Source organism: Lissotriton helveticus, chromosome 7 (assembly GCF_964261635.1).
Source record: "Lissotriton helveticus chromosome 7, aLisHel1.1, whole genome shotgun sequence".
Taxonomy (NCBI): Eukaryota; Metazoa; Chordata; class Amphibia; order Caudata; family Salamandridae; genus Lissotriton; species Lissotriton helveticus.
This window is the reverse complement of record NC_136068.1, coordinates 112,674,818-112,696,687: the sequence shown is the minus strand read 5'-3', so window position 1 is coordinate 112,696,687 and position 21,870 is coordinate 112,674,818. Positions and strand designations below refer to the sequence as shown.

At 44.1% G+C, this 21,870-nt stretch overlaps 1 protein-coding gene across 1 annotated transcript in view; it reads left to right on the top strand.

The window, feature by feature from the left end:
• KCNQ2 (potassium voltage-gated channel subfamily Q member 2) overlaps positions 1-21,870 on the top strand; it is a 359,037-nt gene that overhangs the window by 315,938 nt on the left and 21,229 nt on the right. The window contains exon 12 of the mRNA XM_078650429.1: positions 17,622-17,851. Coding sequence (XP_078506555.1) covers positions 17,622-17,851 — 230 coding nt within the window. The remainder of the gene's footprint in view (positions 1-17,621; positions 17,852-21,870) is intronic.

Sequence of the window (21,870 nt, the reverse complement as noted above, 5' to 3'; positions counted from 1 at the left end):
AAGGATTCTTTTTGAGATTTGCTGCAGGGACTAATGTGTGCTCTCCCCTCGTTTCCAGTAAGGGCAAAGCGTGCCGAGATGCCCTGTGCAGCTGCTGCGGTGGAGATACTAGGTACCATGGGAGACGTTGCCTGGACTAACCTTGCACTGCACGTGTTGACTTCCCATTCCCATTACTCCTGCCTCCTCCCTGTACTCCTACCATCCATGCCCTTCTCTGCTCAGTAGAGGTGACAGGCAGCTAGAATTCTGGTCCAATTGGCAGGCAAGTGGAGGCCAGTAATGTCAAAGGAATTATTTGGTTAAATTCCAGGTGTAGGAAGAGACTCAGTCAAAACTTTAATTGAAAGGAATTTTCAGTATTCCTGATGTTCCAGAATATATGCACTTCACTACACTGTTATTCCACCGCCATATATTTCTGAAGTTATAAACGTCATTTAGGTCTCGCTGAATGAATCACGACTAGCCTAGAACCCTTCATTAAATCTCATTCATTCTCTGTCATTGCCCCAAGGCACTTTAATGCAGTCTCCGCCATTTCTGTCTCACCTACCACTTGCTCGCCAATGAGGTCTTGCATATTTCTTTTTATTGATGTGATGTTTAAAGGGCTCCACTTAACCCCACTCACTGACATCCAGCAGTGGCCGCTGCTGGTAAGTGTGGCTGGCGGGGCATGGCACTGCGGGGGGATGTCGACAGATGACGGAATAGGAGATATTTATTTATTTAATTTGCCCTATTCCGTCTTCTGCCGACATCTCCCTTGCAGCACCCCACCCCGACCTACCGACCCACTGCGCTTACCTGCACCGGCTGCTACTGCTGACATTTTGCACTTCAATATACACACAGCAATTTTCACACCACTGTTCTTGGGCCTTTAATTAAGACAAGTCTATTTCCAATTGTCTGGCCTTATGCGTATAAATTATTCCGGACTTTTTTCCATACATTTTTGGCCTCACATTGTTTAACGGAGTCCTCACCTTTTACCGTATAATGGCCTAAAAGAGTTGGATGAAGTTCCCGGCATCCCCCTACTAGTGGAGTGCTAAACCTATAAACATATATATTTCAGTGCTCTTCATTCATTTTAATGCCTAATACCACTACAATAGCATCCATTGCTACAGAATGCCCTCCATGTGTTTAAAATGCCAACTATTTATGAATTTCAGTGGAATTAATCTCATGCCCATGCACTGTAAGCTTCAATGATGTCTCATGTATTTCTGCATCCCTACACATCCACATGAAATGTGCCTTCCTCATTTTTGCATTACTGGTCCTACGTATTTCAGGAAAACTCCTGTTTTGTTGGTTGCATGTTGTGGTGGGCGAAATGGTTAATTTAGTCTGTGGAATTTTGTTTACTCCGCGTTACTCTTTAGTGCAGAGGGCTGGCCAAATTCCACCAATTGCGAGAGGCCGAATTTTTCCACCAGCTGCATATTTTCTGCCTGTTGGTGGAACTCTGCAGAATCTCACAGAGTTTTTATGTAACTTTGCAGAATTCCACAGAGTGAAACTCCACGAGTTCCGCCTGCCCCCAGTTTCATGCACACCAGCGATACCTCATTTAATTTTAATCCACTATCCCTTGTGCTTTATTGGAGCTTCTCTCTCCATTCTAAACCACTTGCTCACACACTTTATTGGAGTGTCTGGGGCCGATTCACAGAACTAACTTAAGACAAAATTCTAAACTTACTACTTTTGGTATTCACAAAAGTTAGGATTTTGTCTTAAGTTTGTCTTAAGACAAACTTAAGATAGACTTAAGACAGACTTAAGACAAAATCCTAACTTAAGTCTGTCTTAAGTTTGTCTTAAGACAAACTTAAGACAAAATCCTAACTTCTGTGAATACCAAAAGTAGTAAGTTTAGGATTTTGTCTTAAGTTAGTTCTGTGAATCAGGCCCAAAGTTATTACTGTCACCACAGAGCTCAATACATTCTACCACAAACTCTACTTCTCTTGTAAGAAATCCATATCTAAGTATTTTATCACATACTGCCAGGGCTCAATGATGGACACGATAATGCAAACCTCAAAACATTTAGGCTGACATTCAAACACAGGTGACATTTTCAGAAAAGACCAATTTGGCCATTAAAAGTGAATTATGATCCTTCATGAAAATGATGAGCTGCTGAATGATTTTCCAAAGAAGCCGAATTTGCTTTCCTCGTCACCTCTACTAGGCATGGAAGTTGGCTGAGAACTAACCCTTCATCTCTTATAACTAATCAAAATCAGTTTTTGTTTCTCAAAACAGATGCATACAGGTATTGAATATCTTGTGCCAGTGCAATGAGTTTTGTCAGACGATGTAAATGTATGTAGAAGGGCCAAAGTGGGTATCAGAAAAGTGAAGAGGTGTTAGGAAGGTGTGAATGTCCAACTGAGTGTGAAAAATGCTACACTATAGGTTTGCTGTTATGTCTAGCTCAGTATTTAATCTAGGAATAGAAATTGCTACTTGCAAGAAGTCAAATTAGAGATATGAGAAAGGTTATGTGTGAGTGTTTGGGATACTAAACCCATTGGGGAAGGAGGAACTCATGTAAGGATATCTGTGGGTTCTACCTGATGCTATTAGGGTGGACAATTCCAAAGACACTGTGGAAACCCATACTTAACTACATTCAGGTGGGTCAAGTCTAAAGACACTGTAGTGGGTATATCTCTATGTTATAAAGGTGGAGTCTGAGAAAAAAAGGGTTTAGGTCAGAAGCTGTCCTAACAGCATGGCATATGAAATAAAGGTAGGTCATCTGAAATGACATTGAGTGAGAAGAAATCTAACTTCATTGGGGTGGGTCAACTTTAAACACATTGGACTGAGATGCCTTTTGGACACAGAAGAGGGTCATGTTGAACAACATTTCAGTAGTACCTGTCTAAGGATACTAGGCTTGGCCATACCTAAAACAGTGCAACGGGTCATGTATAAATATATTGAGACAGAATAAGTTATTAAAGTGGGAGGGTACATAAAAGTGACTAATCCTCAACCCTATTGCCCTTTGATACGCTCTGAAATGCTGGTAAATCTCCATATGGATGAAGGTATTACTGTACCTGTAACAATGTCAGATGGGGAAAAGGAGGACATTGTGAGCCTTTTAAAATAATGTTTTTTTCGAAGAAAACCCTTGAAAAAAACCACATTAAAACATATCATTCTTAGTACAAGAATCGAGTGATGAACATAGAAATGCATTGCCATCTCTAAATGCATTCCCTATTAAAAAATTAACATATATTACAGAATATGAATATGTGTTAACATCTACATAGTAATTCATAAAAACCCTTTTTTCTATAACATTACTTCAAAGATTTACCTCATCCTGTTGACTGTTGACTGAGGTTCTTTACTTTTACTATGTGCATTACTGTAAACCTCATAACAAAAAGAAGTCGGTGCATAATACTGTCAACCACATGTAATTTTTGTAGCATGCCCAGAATTAAAGTCTTCTTCTGGGGAATTAGTTATTTCACTAAATAATGAAATACTCTGCTTGTAAGCAAAAGAAAGTAGGAAATGGGAAAAACAAAACCTCTAGCTAATACTGCTAACTTGCAGAGTTTCAGAGCCCCTTTAGAGGTTTTAATCCTGGCTGGTCCAAACAAAGGAACTTACCACTAGTTAGGGACCTTTCATAAGTCGGAACTAAGAGCGAGAAGTTGGCCTCTGTCTCCGTAAATTACATGCATACACTGCAACCAGATGAGACAGAGTATGATTTTTCCCTACTTTTGGTAAATTATATCATTGAAAGCATTCTGAAGTCCAGCTTTATAAAAAGTTAACTTTGCTTTTTTGGTCCAAACTAGCTCAAATGCGGGTCACTTTGCTAGGTACCCTTCCGGCACAAAAATATTCAACACATTTTTACCACATGTTATGTTATGTTATGTTATGTTATGTTAATTTTGTTTTCTATAGCGCACGGCTACTCCATTGGAGTGTTCCGGCGCTTTTTATTGGCAGCTCATAAGAAGAAAAACATAACACAGAAAAATAAAAACATCCACAGACACAGGAGGGAACATACTAAAGAGTGAAAAGCCAGGTTTTAAGGCCCTTCCTAAAGGACAGCAGATTAGCGGTGCAGCGTAAAGCCAATGGCAGGGCGTTCCAGAGCTGTGGTGCCCTCAGCCTAAAAGAGCGCCCTCCAATGCGGGCCCTCTTTACTCGGGGAACCACCGCAAGAAACAGGGATTCAGTTCGCAGAGATCGGGCCGGGCGATAAAACGCAAGCCTGCGTTGAAGATATTTTGCTCCCGAGCCAAAAAGTGCCTTATGAGCCAGAGTCAAGGCCTTAAAAACTATCCTCTTCCGGATAGGCAGCCAATGAAGCGACTGCAAAAGGCCGGACATTCTGGCTCGCCTATGAAGGCCAAAAATGGCACGTGCAGCGGAATTCTGCACCACCTGCAGCCGCTGTACAAGATACTCCGGTAGGCCCAGATAGAGGACGTTGGAATAATCCAATCTGGAGCCAATTAAGGCTTGCACCGTAATCCTCCTGTGCTCTTCTGAGAGCACAGGAAGAAACTTCCGGAGCATCTTGAGGATGCCGAAACATGTGCCCGTAAGACCGAGGATCTGAGATCTCAGCATCAGACCATTATCGATCTTAATTCCCAGATTTTCTGCCAGCTGGGACGCATGTGCTGGGGGGAACATATTAGTCGGCCACTATTTCTGCCAATCAGGGTCTGAGGTACAGCCAAAAAAAAGTACCTCAGACTTATCTGATTTACATTTGAGGCTGTTCAGGTGAAACCATTTGAAAACAGCCCCAAGACACTCCCGAATACTCTCTCCGTCGAAATCCTCTCCCTTCCCACTCGTAAAGAGGAGCTGGGTATCATCGGCATATGAGACGATCTGGGCCCCGAAAGACTCCACCAGTGCCGCCAAGGGAGTCATAAAGATGTTAAAAAGAGTCGGGCTCAACACAGAACCCTGCGGGACTCCGACTCCCAAAGGCGGCATCTCGGCAGAGCTAAGAGAGGCCCAGACCGTTTGTCGACGGCCAGGCAAAAATGATCTAAACCAGCTGAACACCGTCCCCCTCAGACCGATGTCGTGAAGTCTGGAGAGGAGCCCCTCGTGGGGGACAGTGTCAAAGGCCGCCGACAGATCAAGCATGACAAGCATAGCTTTGCCTCCTGAATCCAGAGCCTCCTTAATGGCTTCAGACACCTCCAAGAGCGCCGTCTCAGTGCTCAAATTGGGGCGGAAGCCAGATTGAGTGGAGTGCAACAGGTCATTGGTTTCCAGAAAAGTGGAGAGCACGGTATGAACATGCTTCTCCACGACTTTGGCCAGCGCCGGGAGGAGAGAGATAGGCCTATAATTGGCCAACGCCTCGGGATCTAGGCCAGGCTTTTTAAAAAGGGGGATCACCATCGCATGCTTCCAAGCCTGCGGGACCACCCCCTCACTCAGAGAGAGATTCAAAAGTGGGTTAGCCAACGGGTTTACAACAGCCGCCATTTTCGCCAGGAATTTGGCCGGGCATGGATCTAAAGGCGACCCAGATTTAAGGTTGGCCAGAAGTGCCAATGACAAAGAGGTAGAAATAGGCGGAAAGACAGCCAAGATGGAATCCAGGATGGCCGATGGAACTGACCCGTCCCCAGAACTGGGACGAACTTCAACCAACCTCTCGGGAAAGGAATCCTGAATCAACTTAATCTTAGCAGTAAAAAAATTGGCAAGATCACAAACCCACAACTCAGAGGGAGCGGCCTGAGATAGATTAGACCGAGGGGCCGTGAGCTCCCTCACAATAGTGAAGATCTCCTTACATGATTTCGAGGCTGCCTCTATCCTCCTAGCGAGGTAGCACTTTTTCTCATGGAGGATGTCGCGATGATATACTTTAATCGCAGTCCTATATGCAAGCCTGGCCGCCGGATCGTACTGTGAGCGCCACGCCCTCTCAGCCACCTTGCACTGCCGTCGAGAGGCTGACAGTGCTTCCGTGAACCAAGGAGCAGAAACCCGCTTCGATGTTAACCGGGGGGCCATCACAGGGGCTAGATCATTCAGCCTGTCCGTCAGCCACACCTGCAGAGATTCTAGATCCCGCTCCAAGTCGCCCGAAAGGGGGCAAGGATGGTCAAGACATGCCTGAGCTAGCATCTCTGAAGTCACCCGATGAAGTGCCCTAGGTGCTTGTCCATGCTGTCTAGGCGCGGTGCTAGACAGTTTCTCAAGGCCCGGCACATAGAACTTAGCCAACCTGTGATCGGACCAGAGCACCGGAAGAAGTTCTACCCCCTCTAAGGGGGCCGTAGAAAAAACCTGATCCAGGGTATGGCCCCTGTCGTGTGTAGGGCCTGAAAGATAAGGGGCAAAGCCAAGGGGGGCCGTGATGTCAAATAGTTTGATCACATCCGGGTCCTCTCCCTCGTCCATATGGAAGTTGAAATCTCCAGCCAGCAGACAGTGCTCGGCTCTCAAGGCCAACCCCGAAATTGCTGCCTGCAGTTCGTCGAAAAAGGATCCAGCCGTTCCGGGGGGTCTATAGACCAACAGCCCTTTAAGAGCTTGATGAGGGGCCAGTGCAATAGAGAAGGCCAGGGATTCAGAACCTGTAATAGTATCCATAGGGATAATAGAGCAGGTGGCAAACTTATTCACCACAAGAGCCACCCCTCCTCCCCTCCCCTCCAATCTATCTTGCCTGAAAATATTATATTCCGGCGGGATTGCCATCCTCATACTTTAACCACCTTATTTCAAGTGATCATATGAAGCTGTAAACAGAAAACAGAATGACAAAGGTTACATTGCATCAAGTGTACCTAGTAAATCCAGAGCAGATGCTTCCATTTAGGTGAGTCCATGAGTTCCGATGGGTCATTCCAATAAAGATCTTAAGCTAGGAACAATACATTCTAGGCAAATATTGCAAGGGTTTAAGCCAAAGTTTAGAAGTACTGTGCCTTGCCCCAGATCAGTATATGGAGGAAGTGAAGGTGTAGCGAGAAGGCTTTCAAAAAGCCATTTAAAAAATGCCTTCTCAAAAGTTGTTAATTGAATATATATACATACATCCGTTTCTCAACCCCACATACCTAAAAACACAAACATCAAAATACTCTACGGATCAAAACAAGGTAGCTGCTATATTATTTACATGAAACATGCAGATACCTCAGTCCTTCAGTAATAAAACATGTATTGTGGCCTTTGTTATTTATGTGCAGCATGCAAATATGTCAGCCCTTCATCAGTAAAAAACTGTATTGTGGCATTTCAATATTAGAATTTTACAGAATTATATGAAGAATAGTATAGGAGTTTTCTAAACAATAGATTGCATAACAATTCACTAAAGTGTGCATAGTTCTTTGCAAATGAGCACAAAATACATAAGAACTACTTTAAGAGTCTTGCTCTCCAGTTTTAGATTAACATCTTCATCATGTGGGATGTATTGTCTTGCCATCTAGATGGAAGGTCGATATGGGTAATCTAGTATCTTGAGGCAGATTAAAAATCTCACAAAAATCCAGTGCAGAGCAGTCCTTATGTGCTTAATGCTTCTGTCTCGTAAGTTCCTGGGCATGCATACTGTGCACAAATGGAAGCCTCTTCACTCCTACAAATGGAAGATGTAAAAAGGCTATGTATATGATGAAATGAAATGAAAGGGAATTTATAATGCGCAAAAAACAATAACCCGCAGGTATCAAGGCGCCTAATAATACAATCAAAATTTGAAACCAACGTCCTTACATATAGGCCTGTTGAAAGAGGCGAGTTTTTAGGGCCATGCGGAATTTCTGTAAGGATGGAAGAGAACGCAGGTCAAAAGGGAGATCGTTCCACCATTTGGGGGCCAGAGTGGAGAAAGCCCTGCCACCCCATTTGGCTCTTCGTACACGAGGGGTTTTGAGAAGCAGTTTCCCAGAGGAACGCAAACTCCTACCGGGGGCATAGTGGGAGATGATAGACCCAATACCAGTGTCGCTGTTTTTAGTAATGGCTCTATAGGTCATACAAAGGACCTTAAACCGGATTCGGGATTCTACCGGTAGCCAGTGCAGTAGTTTCCTAGCTGCAGTGGCTGAGGAGCGTTTGGGGATATCCAAAACAAATCTGGCTATAGCGTTTTGGACCACCTGTAAGCGCTGTAGGTGACTCCTGTTTAGCCCAGCATACAGCGCATTACAGTAGTCCAAACGAGAGCCAATTAGTGCAACAGCTATTTGTTTTCTAGCCTGCAAGGAAAGATATTTCCTGATCCTTCGCAGGGTATGGATCAAACCCCAGCAAGTGGACACAGTTCTGTTCACCTGACCACCCAGATCAAGGGCTGGATCTAACAGCACCCCGAGATTCTTAGCAGATATTGTGGGGGCGGGACATATTCCCAATGAGTCAGGCCACCAATTGGCTGACCAGATGTTTTCTTTCCCCCCAAACACCAACACCTCAGTCTTCTCCCCATTCAATTTGAGAGAGTTCTGAATCATCCAGTGACCAACCGCCTCCATACAAGATCTAAACTTGGAGGCGGTGATCACATCCGAATGGGGGAGAGAGACGAGTATTTGGGTGTCGTCTGCATAAGAGACTACCTCCATCCCGAATGATCTTATTAGCCTGGCCAGTGGGGTTACATAGATGTTGAAAAGGGTCGGACTAAGCGCCGACCCTTGAGGAACCCCACATAGCACTGGTCGGGATGGAGATAGAAACTCTCCCAGCTTGACTCTTTGTTCTCTCCCAATAAGGAAGGAGGTCAGCAGATCCAAGGCTGCACTTCTCACCCCCACCTCCCTCAGGCGAGATGTAAGCACTGAGGGGGAGAGGGTATCGAAGGCTGCTGTTAGATCTAACAGGATCAGGAGGGTAGTCTGGCCCTCATCTACTGTCGTGCGGATCTTATCAAGCACGATGGTGAGGGCTGACTCGGTGCTATGTTCCCTCCTGAAACCATGCTGGGAGGAATCCAAACATCCCGAGCTTTCCACGAAGGTAGCGAGATGCTTGTTAAGATGTGCCTCAAGCATCTTCGCAGGGGCAGGAAGCAACGAGATGGGGCGAAAGTTTTTTAAGGCCTCCGGATCCAGGGATGACTTTTTTAACAGGGGTTTAACTACTGCCTTCTTCCACTCTGTAGGGTAGACACCATCTCTAATAGCTAGGTTCATAATATCTAGCAATGGCGGCAGGAGGGTCTCCCTACATAACTTAATAATTTTCAATGAACAGGAATCCAGGGGAGATCCCGACTTGGTCTTGTTAAGCAGGATCTCCAGATCTTGTAGGGTCAAAGGAGGAAAGGAGTCCATGGTGCACAGTGGGGAGATGCCAGTAGTATTCATATTCATCTCAACCCGAGTGCTAGGCGCACTAACGGAAAGCCTTTGTTCCTCGAGAGCCACATGGATATCCTGAATCTTGACATGGAAGAAGGAGGCTATCCTGTCACATAGGTCCTGCGAAGGAATAACTGGGTCAGGGGCTTGCAGGTTGACTAAGGAGTCAACCGTTTTAAAAAGCTCCTTTGGCGAGGAGAGCGAGGTAGTCAGGGTAACAAAGTAATCTTGTTTGGCCTGTGTAATCTCGGCTTTATATTTCCTGACAAGAGTTTTGTGATCCTCCTTATTCTTGAAATCCCAGCTGGCATGCCAAAGTCTTTCCTTTCGCCTCACTTCTTGCCTCAGAAGTCTGAGGGAGTCGGAAAACCAGGGGGCGGATGGTCTCTTTCTGGCTCGGCGGCGAGACTGTACTGGGGCCAGCTCATTCAGAGCCTCAGTGGTGACCAGTTCGAAATGGCCAACTGCATTCTGTACGCTGTCCAAGCCAGTAACAGTAAGACTTGTAGCCCAGGGCGCAAAGGAGTCACTGCTAAGATTCCTGAAGTTTCTGGCGGTTTCTATGACATGATTCCCTCTTTTACAGGAATCCGATCTATGATGTTCAAGGGTAAAAGGGACCGCTAGATGATCCGACCAAGATAGATGTATCGGATCCTTGATGGTTAACCGGGGGTCATTCGAGAAGATACCATCCAAAGTATGGCCTGCCCGGTGAGTGGCTCCGCTGACTCGTTGCGTGAGTCCACATGCCTCCAACGCCTCAATGAGGCATGATGTATCAGATAGATCATGTCGTTCTAGGTGATAATTAAAGTCACCTAGGATAGACAAGTTTTGTTGGCCGAAGTACGGTTCCAAAACTTGGAGAAGATTGTGGGTAAAATGGGTTCTCACACCAGGGGGTCGATATACTAAGATCCCATTAAAAAAGGGGCATTGCACTTCCTTTATTGTGAAGTGGAGTGCCTGAAAGCTATCCGAAAATTCGGATATCGGTGCTAGATGGCATTGCAGATGGTCCTTATATAGGATCGCTAACCCCCCTCCCACTCGACCCTGTCTATCAAGTCTGACCAGACGATATCCCTCTGGGACCGCTTCAATTAAGTCGGGGTCAGAGGAATCTTTAGCCCATGTTTCCGTGATGAATACTATGGTAGGCGATTTCTCCAGTACCAGTTCTTTAAACATAAGTTTGTTCTTAACAAGAGAGCGGGCATTAAGTAGAATGCCCTCTACTCCTCCTTTCTTCTGGCTGGAGATAGCAGGACAGGCAGGGAAGGAATATTTAGGTGCAGAGCTGGAAAACCTATGCAAGGAGGAGCAACCACAGCGAAAGGGGAGGAGGAGATCATCCGGCGCGTAAGTATGCGAACATCGCAGTCGATTCGGTTTCAGGCACAGCAGTTGCTGATGGGAGTAGCTATAGGGGGCGGGGGCGGTATCACCGGAGTCCAGGGTCCAGCCGTCCAGCGCGTCCTCAGCGCGGACGGGCGCAGACGGGCTGGACTCTGGCGTGACTCCGGCGTCACTATGGCGTCCACGCTGCGCGTATACGCTGCGCGCCATATCCTACGGTCTATATGGGGCTCTAATGGAACCACGTGTCTACTCCAGCCAATGGCTGGATAGCGCCAGTGACCCACCCAAGATGGCGTCCCAGACAGAACAGAGCGCGGGGACCGGGCCGCCCGAATGGCGGTGAGTGCAGACCAATTAAATGCAGCAGTGCGAACCGTGTCCAAGGGCACAGGTGAGGACCTAGAAATATTAAACACTAATCTAAACAATATTCTAACTCTTTTAAAATCAGGGTTTAACAGGCGCGAGTCAAAGTAAATATAAAACGGGATGTTTAAAATGCAATTCCAGGCTTTCAGCGCGTAGCGCTATATGCAGGACGGGGATCGAGCTGGAGTGCGACACTCTCCTACCTGCTTTAAGTACTATCCTCGGTAACTGCCTCTAATGGAACCACGTGTCTACTCCAGCCAATGGCTGGATAGCGCCAGTGACCCACCCAAGATGGCGTCCCAGACAGAACAGAGCGCGGGGACCGGGCCGCCCGAATGGCGGTGAGTGCAGACCAATTAAATGCAGCAGTGCGAACCGTGTCCAAGAGCACAGGTGAGGACCTAGAAATATTAAACACTAATCTAAACAATATTCTAACTCTTTTAAAATCAGGGGTTAACAGGCGCGAGTCAAAGTAAATATAAAACGGGATGTTTAAAATGCAATTCCAGGCTTTCAGCGCGTAGCGCTATATGCAGGACGGGGAACGAGCTGGAGTGTGACACTCTCCTACCTGCTTTAAGTACTATCCTCGGTAACTGCCTCTAATGGAACCACGTGTCTACTCCAGCCAATGGCTGGATAGCGCCAGTGACCCACCCAAGATGGCGTCCCAGACAGAACAGAGCGCGGGGACCGGGCCGCCCGAATGGCGGTGAGTGCAGACCAATTAAATGCAGCAGTGCGAACCGTGTCCAAGGGCACAGGTGAGGACCTAGAAATATTAAACACTAATCTAAACAATATTCTAACTCTTTTAAAATCAGGGTTTAACAGGCGCGAGTCAAAGTAAATATAAAACGGGATGTTTAAAATGCAATTCCAGGCTTTCAGCGCGTAGCGCTAAATGCAGGACGGGGATCGAGCTGGAGTGCGACACTCTCCTACCTGCTTTAAGTACTATCCTCGGTAACTGCCTCTAATGGAACCACGTGTCTACTCCAGCCAATGGCTGGATAGCGCCAGTGACCCACCCAAGATGGCGTCCCAGACAGAACAGAGCGCGGGGACCGGGCCGCCCGAATGGCGGTGAGTGCAGACCAATTAAATGCAGCAGTGCGAACCGTGTCCAAGGGCACAGGTGAGGACCTAGAAATATTAAACACTAATCTAAACAATATTCTAACTCTTTTAAAATCAGGGGTTAACAGGCGCGAGTCAAAGTAAATATAAAACGGGATGTTTAAAATGCAATTCCAGGCTTTCAGCGCGTAGCGCTATATGCAGGACGGGGATCGAGCTGGAGTGCGACACTCTCCTACCTGCTTTAAGTACTATCCTCGGTAACTGCCTCTAATGGAACCACGTGTCTACTCCAGCCAATGGCTGGATAGCGCCAGTGACCCACCCAAGATGGCGTCCCAGACAGAACAGAGCGCGGGGACCGGGCCGCCCGAATGGCGGTGAGTGCAGACCAATTAAATGCAGCAGTGCGAACCGTGTCCAAGGGCACAGGTGAGGACCTAGAAATATTAAACACTAATCTAAACAATATTCTAACTCTTTTAAAATCAGGGGTTAACAGGCGCGAGTCAAAGTAAATATAAAACGGGATGTTTAAAATGCAATTCCAGGCTTTCAGCGCGTAGCGCTATATGCAGGACACTTTGATTTGAATATGTGTATTAATTATTCTACATTGGTGTCAAGAAAGAATTTAGGATAACCCTAACAGGTTATCTTTAAGTATAGACAGACATGGATAAATATATTTCAGAAAATAGTGTATAATCAATTATTGCAGTGTCAAGGACTTCCAAAGCTACCTGTTCTAAGTTATCTTTTTCTAATTTTTGCAAACTTTTTAATTATTGTTTTATAACTTGCAATCACCTCCCTATTTATTTTGCACAACTATCAAATGTTTTAATAGAGTTATCTACTTTATCCATCATTAATAATTGTCATTTAAATGTATGTAGCTTTGAATGTAGATTATTAGAATAACACAATAGTGCATACATCCTATTGATAATTATTGATGATGGATAAAATAAAGATTGTGTTTCCCATTATAAAAAGACAGATAATGATGTAAAATAACTAGGATGGTGATTTCTCTGAAATAAGGAATACATGAACAACTTGAAAAGTTGTACAAATAGTTACACAGTCATGCCCTGGAACTGTTGGCTCAGAGTGTTCTTGTGTTAATGTGATTCATCATAGATAGACCAAGAAGAGTGGATGCCATCTTCAGGACAGTTTATTGTAGCCACAGATTTTGCCTGCTTTTTGAGAATTAAGTCAAATACATATGTTGGAAAGAAAGGAGATATAAACATTGTGCTAGGAAAATTATTTTGCTTTGTGGATGGATAGCCATGCAACATTCTCACCGAAGAGAGAGCAATGCCACCTTTCATCATTCCATTTAAGTCCATGCAGAGTTAGATCTTTAATGACGATAATAGTTATTGGTACTACAGTTTGGTACAAATGTATGGAAAGGATGCCAAATGAAATATAAATAACCATGTTCTAGACATTGGAAGGCAGTGAGTAATTCTGAGAATATACGCCCCCAAGGGTGTCATTGTTTGTTATTTACCTGCCTGTGGATCTGCACTAGAATCCCCAGATTCTAACATATGGAGGAGACTTTGACTCAATGGACATTTAGTATACAACCAGTGTTTCTATAGGCACTGCTCATGACACAACAACAATGATCAAATCAGATGGAGAGGCTTGGTGAACCCTTGCTCTTCCATTGTCATTGCTCAAAACCTACGGCTGCAAATATAATAACTTTTAGAATATGTTTCAGCTATTCCTGTCCCTTCCAATTGTATGCATGTAAAGCTTACACTCTTGCTATGTGCAGCGTCAATGGGACAGACTCTGGTGAGATAGCAAGTCATGTGTCTGTAAGCTACCTGTTTCATTTATTTGAAAAACCTGGAAATCTCGGTCCTTTTTTCCTAAAGATCACAAACAGTTTATGTTGCAAAATAGCATTGATGTTTTTAGCATTAGCTTTTTGCACCTTTTCATTTTACCATTTCTTTAGGTCTCACAAATTATACTGTGGGGCAAATGCCTGCTTTGGTGGTATAAAATGTAAGGAGTGAGGTGATGGTGAATGCTCTAAGGGTGGATTGCTTCTTTTTTCTTGCATGACCTGTCCAGTCAAAGGAGAATATTTTCCCTGCCTCCTGGAATGTTTGGATGCATGCCTGACTGCAATGATCTCACTTACTTTCTTTTTCTTCCTCCTCTCTGAGGGCATGGGTTGCTTCCCTACTCCTCCTACAATGGCCCTTCCATATTTGCATTGAATTGCATGCCTCCAGTAGGGCAATGCACATGATGAAACAGAAGGTCTGGTATTTTCTGTGCAGAGAAAGGTGTAATGGATATATATTCATTCCAAGATAGGCAGTGACAATTTTAAGTTCCTCTACCTATACAATTTTCAACAGTGGTCCCTTGGACAAACTGAGCACAAATCGGGTGATTAAAGAAGAAGCCAGTGATTAGCATTAAGGGCCAGTATAGATGTGACAAAATTCATTAGTAGGGGAAGGCAACATTTACAAAGGTTTTCAGCTTTTACCACACATACTTGCCATTAGAATTCTGTGCATTATTCAAATCATGCTTGGATGATGGTCTGTGTGAAAATGTTGCAGAAGGTATAACCTCGCACACAAAAAGGATGTGTAACATCAACTGAATATATTTTCCATATAGGTTCTAGAATTCTGCATTTAAAGCTGCTTTTGCTCCACATTCAGCCATGGCATACATCCAATTTCAAAGTTCCAAAAGGCATTTTTTGCTTGAATTGAGTCTTTTGCCACAGTCAATAACACAATGATGTACGCACAATGGAAGAGAAATCACTTGAAATTACCTAATAACTGAAATTTCTCCAAGATTACACTTAGCCTAGCCATTAGGCTGTTGCTGATGAGGTTGCAGGCCTCTGCCATAAAGATGAGCTCAACCAACTTCAGAGGATACATGAAGCCAGTTATTGTATCTCATATCCATATCATCCCTAGAGGAAATTTAACCTGCTGCCTCCCCCTCCAGCCCCATGTCATGACCACTGGTAAGATGGTCTTGCCATTAAGTGTAAGAGCAAGTCTTGTGACTGATACCTGAACACTAAAGTGCGGGTGCTTGTCTTCCACTCAAAGGAAATCTTAAGAGGAATCCCAGGAAGATTCTATTGAAAAGCACAAATAGAGTTAAATAAGATAAAAGTTATGAAGACCGAGGATTGTGCAAACCATAGTAGATACTCATGTCAGGGGAACAACAAATTATGGACACAGGGTCTGATGTCCCATCTGCTACATCAGTGACTCGCTATTTGTCCATATCTTCATAATTCAAGCCTACTTTCCTTCTAATGCCTTACATTGAATTTGCTCATACGTCTCTTTATTCCAGGTGAAGTATAGAATAAGAGCCACTTAAGATGGTAATAGGTTTCCTTGAGTGGTGCTTTCTCAAAAGATAACTTAACCTCTATAGGTCATACCGTGTGCTTTGCATCAAATTTAAAGTAACTCCTGCAGGGAATGTGGTTTATCTGCAATACTGTGACATCTTACTCAAGTGGATGTGATTGCAGAAAGAGGCGAACCTAATAGTCATTTGTTATCTGATATATGAAAAGTTGATGTAGTATAATGTAAATATGTTCACGATGAACTTCCAATTGACATTGATAACACATCATTTTAGAGGTGAAAAGCTACACAGCTATTAAAAATAATAATTTGTTCTCAAAATCTCCTCCACGAATTTTAGAGCCTGATTATGACTCTGGCAGTGTGGGAGCAGGCCGTCGTGCCAGCACCCTGCTCCCGCAGCACCTAGGTGATCCACCTCCTGCCTGCCAGATTACAAATCATTTTGTGGTCTAGTGGGTGGGCGGTTTGGCAGTGGTACACTTCTATGGCTCATATATGAGTCTTTGAACTGCAGTGCTGAAGGAGAGTCAAAGCAAGTTATCGTACAGCATGGACTGTGCAGTCCATGCCATGCCGGTACTGCGACACATGCACACAGGGGGCACACTATGTGCCCCCTGCGTGCACCCCCATGCACAGGGGTACCTTACTTTCCTGACCACCACAGTTTTCATGGCAGGATCCCCGCCAGGAAAAGTGTGGAGGTCAGGTATACGCTTGGTGGTGCAGTAGCGACACCGCCAGCTTATTGCTGCCCAAGACCGCAGCTCCACCGCTAAGGTATCGTGGATCGGCAGCGGTCCTATGGAGGTTCGACTACCGTCGTCATAATATGGTGGTCAGACCACTGGTGCGGGGTCCTTGACCGCCACCGCACTTGCATCCCCTGTTATGGCTCTTTACATTCTTATAATCAGTTATTATCAAAGGGTTAGTTAGGGTCAGTGAAGGTTAAATTGTAGTTATCCCATGTTTTGTGGCCAACAGTAAGGGTAGAACAGAGCTGTGACACCTCTTGCTTGCTTTACTTCTTCTCCTCATCTGGCTTGGATGATTGTTTTTACAGTTTACCTCCTGCTCCAGCAATCTGTGTGCAACTTTCAGATCACAGGTTTAAGTCTTAGTTAGTTCCTTTAAGTCTTTTTTTCCATTTCAAGGTTGACTGAAAGACTACCATTGAGTTTATATACAATAAGCCCTAATATGTAAGTAACAATCAGCTATTCACTTGGGTCTTCATTATATGAGCCACACAAACATCAGTACAATATGCGGTACTGTGCATTGTGGTAATTTGCGGTTGCACCATTACTACATGTTTCTGAATTTCAGGACTTGGAAAGGTGGATAAAATGTTACTTGCATTCCCTCCCATGCCCCCATCCTTAGGTACACAATTCCAGATTTGCACACCGGGCTGCGGCCCACAAAATAGTGCAGGCAAACACCTGCCGTGGGGCAATTAGAGCTTGAGTTATAATGCCGATTCAGAGGCAGATGGGAGTTTAATCTAGAATTGGAATTTATGCAGGGAATAGACTGAGGACCTTTGTGGTTTATGCAATATGAATGATGAATACTTGTACTATTTCAACATTAACAGCAATAATAGGAGTCTCATCTAAGTCACAGATCTTCTAAGCAGTCTAAATGTTGCCTCAAATTTTCCTTCAATTTTGTTTTTACACATTGACGTTAATACTGGTGACAGTATTCATTAATAAATTGTTAGAAAATCATAATTAAATTCACAATTTTAACATATGTAGAGAACAACAATACAAACAAAGTTAGACCATTCTCTTAATGATATCTCATATTAAAGGTCCAAGCCTTAATTGAGAACTCTCTGGTCCTTCTGATCGAATCACAATACAGCATACAGCTAGTCTCTGAATTCTGCTACTATTCTGTTAAGGTGTCATCCTTCTGCTTGGTTTCGCCATGGTCACGCTTTTGTTGTCACTGAAATACTGTTTTGGCCTGACCCGCTAGGGAAATGACTCTCTTTCCTTTCTCCGGACAGTCAGAAGGTCAGTTTGAAGGAGCGTGTCTTTTCCAGCCCCCGTGGCATGGGCGCCAAAGGGAAGGGCTCTCCTCAGGCACAAGCCCAGGGTATGCGCCGATCTCCCAGTATGGAGCAAAATCCAGACGACAGCCCCAGCAAAGTACCCAAGAGTTGGAGCTTTGGAGACCGCAGTCGCACAAGGCAGGCATTCCGGATCAAGGGAGCAGCATCCCGGCAAAACTCTGAGGGTGAGCGATGGGGAAGCAGAGAACATTTGCACACGTGTTAATTTGACTGTTTTTGTAGTTTCCTAAGTATTTGTCTTTCTTTTGTGATTGTTTATGCTTTTGGCTGCAGGTGTGAGTGTTTAAAGTGTGAGGATCTACGTGAATTGGCTCCAAGCAAGTGAAATTTCTTAAATGTGTGGGACTCCATTTTTTGGCACAACTTGAGTGTAGACTCTGTATGTTTGTGAATCCACTTTGAAGAGCTCTCAATGGTGAAGGGTTGTGATAAATGTATATTGTTAATGGTGTGTGAGGTCTGAAGGTGTGCGTGTTATTTGGTTGAGTGCACCCTGTTCTGAGTGTGTTGAGCTATGGCTTTGGGGGATTCTATGTAATCCCTATTCAATTCTGGGCTTCATGTAATGAGTTTGGACTCAGTAATGTGTGCAGATGCAGAATGACAGTGTGTGGGGCCTCTACAAGTAATAGATGTGTGTATGAGGATGTGATATATAGCACACTTTAATTCTCACTGTTATAGCTACTGAGGATGCATAAAATAGAAACTCTTTAACTCCCTTTATTTCTAGTGTGAAGCAAAGGTACAGTCACTAAGGCCAGTGGGTAGGCCCCCCATGCCGCCCAGCCCTATGAATTCCATACCATAACAATTCCGGAGCATTTGCAATGTCACACCATCTTGTGCATCCAAGAGACCACCTTTCTGCATTCTTCTCCAACATGACTTTTCCGTGTTTTTTTTCCCGGGTAGTGAATGTCAGGTTCCTCCCTTTACAGTGTTTTCCCTGTTTCCTCATCTCCTCTGCATTCCCTGCAGTGCACTTCCATATGCATCTTCTATGTCTATCGTACATGGTGTCTCCTTCCGCACCTCCCCTTCCTGTCTGTCTTTTGTGCCTCCACATACTTTGTTTCCCTTTCTCCGCCTGTCCTGCTAGTCCCCTTTACAGCATACCTCACATTCTTGGTCCATTTTTAAAATTTTCCAAGACCATTGTACCAATCTAAGTTTTTCTTCAAGATAATGTAGCTGCAGATCAGTAATGCCACTAACTGATAGCATACCTCTATGGTAAATAAATAAATACATGTATACTTAAGTGCCTTTTTAAGATTGCTGTTGTTCAGGTAAGTGTTTGTTGGTTGCTTGATCTCCATGTTTAAGGCCACCAGCCATGGATCTTTTGACCACCTGCATCTCCTTTGTACTTTGATCTTCCAGTTGTGGATCAACGCGCACTTTCTCCTGAATCTAGTGTGATCCACCAGTTGATCTCTTGTCTAGCTGTCTTCTGGACTTACTCATGTAGCCGCAGGAGGGCCTGCTTCTGAATGTTTCATTTGTTAGCATTTATAAAGTGCATCATTGCAGCCTAATAAGAGTTATAAGAGTTAAGCAAAAAAACAAAATACACATTCAAAATGGCTTCAATATAGAAGACCATCTAAATACCTATGCATTTCGCAACTTTAAAAATGTGTATTACATTTATGTAAAGCCATTCCAACAAATGCACATTTACAAAATAATTACCATCTTTTAAGAATTGGTAAAATCATGACATGGCCCATGGTATAACTTTTGATTAGTCACACTACGTTGGCTTGTCAGCACACTGTCAGCTGATTATTAAGGGTTTATTTATATATTAATAAAGCATTATTTATTTTCATGATATATTTTTCTACAGTTTCAATCATATCTATTTTATTTCTATATATATAAACTAGCAGCCCGTCCCGACGTTGTCCGGGTATGAATTGCTGCCGGCCAGTAGTATATTGTTTTGTAGGATTTCGTTTTGATAGCATTTCTTATCTGTGACAGGCCTGTGAAACGCTCCGATTCACAGTGCACTGCTGATGCACTTAAGAGTGCGCGTTCAGTAGTGTGTGAACTCGAGTTTCCCTACTTTATTTTTCCTTGCAATATTATATAGCGCGAACTCGACAACATGGCATGAGCACAATTTACATTACAGAAGAACACATTCATTTGTGGTAGGCACAGGGAGACAAAGCGATTTGCCTGGAATCACAGGATGTTGAGCTGATGCCGAGATTCGAACGTAGCTCCCCAGCTCTAAAGTTCGCAATTCTAGAACTTGTGGCGGGAGGTGTGTCTAAAAGTGTATGTCAGTGCTGTCCATCAATGAGAGAGACCTGTGCATTTTTCAAATGGGTGGTGAAAAAATATGAGTATGTTGCTGGAGATGTGGGCCGCCGTGCCACCAATGTACTTACCAGGGGAGGGTAAACCCCCATTATTACGCAACTTTCTTTCTGCATACCATCACTCCGCATACTTTCATTATGAAAGTACCATGACTCCGCAATGCCATTATAACGCATGGCATTACATTTTATATGCGTTTGCCACGCATACATTTACAACGAAATTCATTGTAAATGCATGAATGGTAAAAGCATGTTTTTTTTAAATGTTTGGATAAGGTAAGTAAGGGTATAGGGGTAGATGTTTTGGGGTACTGAGTTATATATTTTTTGGGGTGTTTGGGTATTTTAAGGGTTCAGATATAGTTTTTGGTTATGGGGTACAGGGGTAGTTTTAGGGTTTAGGGATTGGTGTGGGTTTTGGGGTACAGGGATATTTTTAGGGTTCAGGGGTAGGTTTTGGTTTTGGGGTACAGGGGTATTTTACGGGTTCAGGGCTAGGTTTGGGTTTTGGGGTACAGGGGTATTTTTAGGGTTCAGGGCTAGGTTTGAGTTTTGAGGTACAGGGGTATTTTAGGGTTCAGGGGTAGGTTTGGGTTTTGGGGTACAGTGTTTAAGGGTGTTGGGGTATTTTAAGGAGTAAGGGTGGGGTATGATTATGGGGTTCAGGGGTATTTAAAGGGAGCAGGGTGGGATTAGCACACAATATGAGACATGGCATGAAAGGCGGAACGTACCACACGCCCCCAGCGTTTGTCACGCCCCCAGCACACGCCCACAGCACAACGCAGACACGCCCACAAGGGACTACTTTGCTGGCACGGTTCTTTTACCTTTTAAATGTATATGGTGGGCGTCTGCATAGCCTATGTCCTTCTGCTGCAACTGCCCTTTCCAACGCTGTATTGGGTGTTGTGATTGGTGCTGTGGTTCCTGAGATTACCCGCCTCAAAGGTTTGGGCTCTCTCTTTATTATATTAGTATAGATATCATATTTCAACCCGTCAGATGATGGTTGAGAAATGTATATATCTAATAACACTACAATTAATTGCGGATCTTCCTCACTCAGGCAATTGAGTACGGTTTCTTAACAATGCCTAAACCCATGCTTATTAAATGGTGGTCTCAGGTAATACCTTAGCTCCACTAACAGTATGGGAGAGGTGTGGCGCCGCGGCCAGGGCCCCTGACGCTGGAATCTGGGGATCAGGGTTCGATCCCCGGCTCCGGCGGCAGGTTAGCCCAGCACCATGTGACTCTGGGCAATAGCTCGCTTAATCTTCCCGACGGCCCCCAGCGCCTAGAGACCCTTACGGGTGATTGTGCGCTTTACAAATGTGGACTTTACTTTACTTTAACAGTACTGGACATAAACATTATATTTGGGTAAGTGACTCAAGCTTAAAAAACACATTGTCAACAGCAAATATCTAATTCACCATTCTTCCAACTAGTATAAAACGTGGCGTGAGAAGGGCGATTGAAATTATATATATATTTAGATATCCTTTATGACAGCTCTGTTGGCAAGTGTCAATGATTAACCATGAACTCTGTTTATCTTGTAGTGTAGTAAGTTGTTCCTTAAAGAAAAACAGTCACCTATGCTTAGCAGATCACTACTGTAGTTGATTTAAAGACCATGGCTTCTGTCATGAAGAGCTGAGTTATACATTGATTAGAGCTTTGCTTAGCTTACCTTTCCAAACGATATAGGATGGAATCGAAGGAGCCTCTTTAGATATCTCCTTCCAAAGCCATCACTCTAGTGTTACCTAGAGCTCATAATATAGCCTTATAGCCCGCTGTAGCGGGCTATACTGGCTATTAAAGGCCTGCTG